Raw genomic sequence first — 5000 nt, 5'->3', positions numbered from 1 at the left:
TCCTTGGGGTTCATCGACGTCAATAGAGACTCCACAATATCGATTGGAATGTACCTGGTTGGCCTAGTCTCACTTTCGATCTCCCTCTTCTGCTTCTTATCGGTTGTGACTGCAGATCTACGGTGGAAGAAAAGCATAGAGAGAAGTAATTTGTAAAATGACTGCAGATCTACATTGCTTAATCGATGTAGAGGAGGATGCTTACTTGTGTGGATTGGGAGGAGGAAGGGCATTACGATCGGGGTCCAATTCGGATCCATTGTTCGTCATCTTTGTCACCGCTTAGTCATTAACCGCTGGAAGGAAATTGTATTAGAGGAATGACAAATTTCATCGATCGCTTATATACGATTGAGTGGTTGTTTGTATTGAATGTATAAAATATAAATAGTATATTTCCTAACATTTATAAAATGTTTTATAATTCATACAAAACATAATAATTTGTTATTTGATTTATGGAAAGAAGTATGCAATCCATTATAGAAAGCTGAAATTTAATACTTTGCATATAATACATAATTCTCAATAAGCATAAAACTCCAAAAAAAATTGTTTTTGCTGGCATAAATATTTTCTGCCAGCTAATCATTTATTTTTTGCTGGCATAATTATGATTTTGATTCTCGATAATCATAATCCTATAGGAACTCTCATCTAATGCTTCTCCAAATATCATATATAAGATCAGGAGACCAATAGAATCCTATTGCGATCCAAAAGGTAAAAAAATACGAGCACAAATACCTAGTAAAATAAAAGGAAAAAATTCAAAGGAAAAATGTGATAAATAAATAGCTAAATATAATTCATAAATATCATTTATGTTATGCATGAACATGAGCTCAACGAAGGAAATAAGAGAGAATAAATTTGTGAATGGTGCATATCATATGATAATATTTACTTGATAATATAACAATCATTAAATCATCCATCAAACAAATCAACTGAAACTTCAGCAAAACTTCTTGGTCCAAAGTCAGATACTATAACAGGTATATTTGGACAATGAGTATAGTTTTGATCATAGTTTGATTTGAATTAGAATTAAATCGGAATCAAATTAATCTGATAGTTCGTTAGTTTCAAACCAAATCAAAATCAACTCGAGATGATTCTGGTCCAGTTCCTGATTTTGAGAAATCAGAACCGATGATTTCGGTTTCAAACCAATGGTTTCAATTTTAAATCGGTTAAATATACTAAAAATATAAATATAACCATTACAGTGCTTGTGGTATAGTCATTAAACAAATAATTTTAAATCCCATAAATCTGTTTCAAATCTTAATAGCATCATTTATTTAATTATACTTTTATACTTTTAATCAAAAAAAATTTATGTTATTATACTCATTATATTTACATCTATTTTTAAATTTTAAACTAAAATTATAAATAATTTATATTTTGATTTTATTTGTAATTTAAAAATACTAAAATATTTAACGGTTTGAAATGAAATTGATAGTTTCAGTTTTGATTTCAAAATCGACCTTAGGCTGTTCAATTTTGGGATCTGATTTTGGAAAATCGAAATCAATGGTTCCGAAACTGGAATCGATTGTTTCGAAGCCATGGTCAAGACTAATCGAGTAGATTGTGTGATGGTAGTCCTACAATCCAAGCATAATAATCAAAATCTTAAACGAAAATGATAAACCTCATTGTCTTTCTATTAATTATATTAGAATTATTTTTAACTACTAGTAAATTTCTATGCTTATTTAAACAGAAAAATATGCTCATTGTTAAGTAATGTTTGTTAAAACATAAGTTTAATATGATTTAGAGAAATGACTGACCTCCAAATTTTTATTAATTTTTGTGCTTATGGATAACATTACAATTTATATTGTTACCATTTAAGTATTATCTTTTATCTTTTAATAAGTTAATTAGATAGGATTTTAGAAATATAGGTTTTTTTATTTAAATTATTATTTTATACCTATAAATAGATGATGTTTATATGTGTAGATTCATTCGAAGTCTAAAGTGTTTAGTCATATAGGACTTAAGTCAAAGAGTAATTTATAATCTTAGAAGTGTTTTTCTTTTTGAGAAGTTTAATATAATTTTTTATATTTTTATCTTAGTTTCTTCTTCTTCTATTTGATTTGATCTTGGGATAGTAGTATATTGTTACTACTATTTGAAAAAGGATTATACTTATATATATATGATCTTTTCCTTTTTTCACATCGTATTAGAGATATAAGGGTGGTAGCTCGTATTACAAGATATTCTACTTGGTAAAGAAGATAACTTTTTTTTTTACTATAGATTATAATAGTTGAGTTGATGGGTTTGGTATTTAACTTTTGAATCAGTCTAACTATAAAATTTAAAAGACTTGTTTGAAGCCGTGTCTCATAGGGGAAGATTTATCTACAACAACACCAAACGCGAAGATGTCACGAAGAGATGAAGGATGTTAGAGGCAAAAGTTGGTTTTATATTAAAGAGATTTGGATAACTCTCGATACATTGCTTAACAAAAATAACATAACTTACCTTAAGTATTTAGAGAATAATTTAATAAAATCTATTGTTGGTGTAAACAACATTAAGCTGTGGCCTCGGGCCCGACGCGGCTCAGTTCGGATCAGGATGACGGGGATCTCCATAGGGGGTTCCTTGGGACTGCTGAGGTCGTTGGCTCAGTCGGTTCGGTCGCGGAGGTGGGTCGCTGTTTCATCCGGGAAGGGGCTCCTTGCTTGGTGCGTCCGGTGAGAGTTGCCTCGTCTTCCTTCCTGCACAGGGGTCGGGTCGGGGTGCTTGACCCGACCCCTCCGACGATCAAGTTAGTTGAAGGTCACAAGGGGTTTGTTCGTGTTTATGTGTTATCCCCCCTCCTTCCTCTTGTTTAGAACGCGAGGGTATTTATAGGGAAGTTTAGTGTTACCTGATGTGCCTGCCCGTAGGGAGTAGGATCGTATCTCTGACGACGTCTGACATCGCCGTTGGCGTGGCGTGAGGGATAGAGCCTGAGCAGTTGTTAATGGGTCTCAATTGGCGTTTTGGCCCATGTTTGCCAGGTGCTGTCAGCCCGATAGAGACGTGGGGCGTCAGTTGATGTCATGTGAGTCTTATCATAATTATCACCCTCATCATACTCCCCCCCCAAAGGAAGCTATGCGTCGGTTGCCGTAAGGGGGGTCCTAGGCATGGCTTCGATTTTAAGTACTATCTTTGTCGGGCAGAGACCGGTTCGTCACCAAGGGCGTGGGAATTATGGAGTTTGGCAATTGATGAGGGTTGGATGTGTAGAGGTGGCACTGAGTAGTGAGTGGTTCGAGGAACCCCAAAGTATGACTCGTAGGTCAAGTTGGGCTTGGCCATAGGGGTGGTAGGCCCCTCAAGCTGGCAGGCCGCGTTGGAGCGGTTACTGGGCTCAGGAGAGCAGGCCGCGCGGGTGTGGTCTTCAGGTAGCATGGGGCCGAGGAGCATGATGCAAGCGGGTAAGCCGCGCAGGTGTGGTCTCGGGCAGCATGAGGCCGAGGAGCACGACGCAAGCGGGCAAGACGTGCAGGTGTGGTCTTGGGCAGCATGAGGCCGAGGGGCACGACGCAGGCGACGGCGGCCGAGGAGCTGGACTCGGGCAAGCAGGCCATGCAGGTGTGGTCTCGGGTAGCATGGGGCCGAGGAGCATGACGCAGGCGGGCAAGTCGCGTAGGTGTGATCTCGGGCAGCATGAGGCCGAGGAGTACGACGCAGGCGGTTGCGGTCGAGGAACTGGACTCGGGCGAGCAGGCCGCACAGGAGCGGTTATTAGGCTCAGGAGAGCAGGCCGCACAGGTGTGGTCTTCGGGCAGCATGGGACCGAGGAGCACGACGTAAGCGGACAAGCTACTCAGGTGTGGTCTCGGGCAGCATGAGGCCGAGGAGCACGACGCAAGCGGGCAAGCCGTGCAGGTGTGGTCTCGGGCAACATGAGGCCGAGGAGCACGACGCAAGCGGGCAAGCCGCGTAGGAGTGGTCTCGGGCAGCATGAGGCCGAGGGGCACGACGCAGGCGGCGGCGGCCGAGGAGCTACTTTGATCGGATCTGTAGGCTATGCTGCGGGGGGCGCGAGTGGCCGAGTAGCCTTTGGTCTGCCCGGGAGTCCAAGGGATGAACTTTTTCGCGAATCGCCAGTTTTCGAGAAGACCGGTGCTTCAAGCCTGTTGTTTGCCACGCGTAGCGCACCCGTTGGCCACCCTGTCAAGCCACATTTATGGTGGAATGACGTTTGGTCATCCCGACGCAACATGCTTCAGGAAAGGTCGCTGTTTTTGGCAGGATTTTGTTTATAAGTAGTGTGCAGTTAGTCCCCTGAAGGTCTCCTCACTCGTTTTTATTTTGCCACTTCGGACTCCATCGTTTCGTTCGCATCGACCGTTTCTCTTCTCTCACTAAAGGTCAGTAAGGATGGTGTCTTCTTCCTCTTCCTCTTCATCTTCTTCTTCAGTTAAAGTCGGGAATATGGTGACTGAGTCGAGTCATAACTCGTCATCCGACGAAAAGGCAGCCCGGGCCCTTGAGGCCCTGATGTGGCCGCACGACCTCGATTCCACCGTGAGCGAGTCGTTGCTCGGTCGCCTCCGAGATCGCTATGGCATCCCGTAGGAATTCGTCATTCTTGCTCCCGAGCCCGGCCAACGGGCGTACGATCCGATTCCCAAGGGTTTCGCCCTCACCCTTGATGCTTTTGAGGCCGGGCTACGCCTCCCCTTGCATCCCATCATAACTTCTTACATCTCATGGTGGCGCATCTCCCCGTCACAAATGGCGCCCAACTCCTGGCGCTATCTGGTGGCGTTTCTGGCGAGTGCTACTACGCCAACATCACCCTGACCCGGTCCCTCTTCCTTTCTTGCTTTCGTCTTTCCAAGGGGTTGGGGGGTTACTATCTGTCTGCCCGAGCGAGATTCCGAGTGAGCGGGGCTTGTGGTATAGTCATTAAACAAATAATTTTAAATCCCATAAATCTATTTCAAATCTTAATAGCATCA

General features: G+C 42.3%; 1 protein-coding gene across 1 annotated transcript in view; it reads right to left on the bottom strand.

Moving 5' to 3' along the window:
• LOC135616400 (F-box protein At3g56470-like) overlaps positions 1 to 270 on the bottom strand; it is a 1228-nt gene extending 958 nt beyond the window's left edge. The window contains exons 1-2 of the mRNA XM_065115591.1: positions 206 to 270; positions 1 to 117 (exon numbers count right to left, since the gene is read on the bottom strand). The exon at positions 1 to 117 is cut by the window's left edge and continues 958 nt beyond it. Of these exons, the coding sequence (XP_064971663.1) occupies positions 1 to 117; positions 206 to 270 (182 nt within the window). The remainder of the gene's footprint in view (positions 118 to 205) is intronic.
• Positions 271 to 5000: the final 4730 nt, after the last annotated feature.

Source organism: Musa acuminata, chromosome BXJ2-7, assembly GCF_036884655.1.
Source record: "Musa acuminata AAA Group cultivar baxijiao chromosome BXJ2-7, Cavendish_Baxijiao_AAA, whole genome shotgun sequence".
Lineage (NCBI taxonomy): Eukaryota > Viridiplantae > Streptophyta > Magnoliopsida > Zingiberales > Musaceae > Musa > Musa acuminata.
This window is presented reverse-complemented; position numbering and strand designations above follow the sequence as displayed.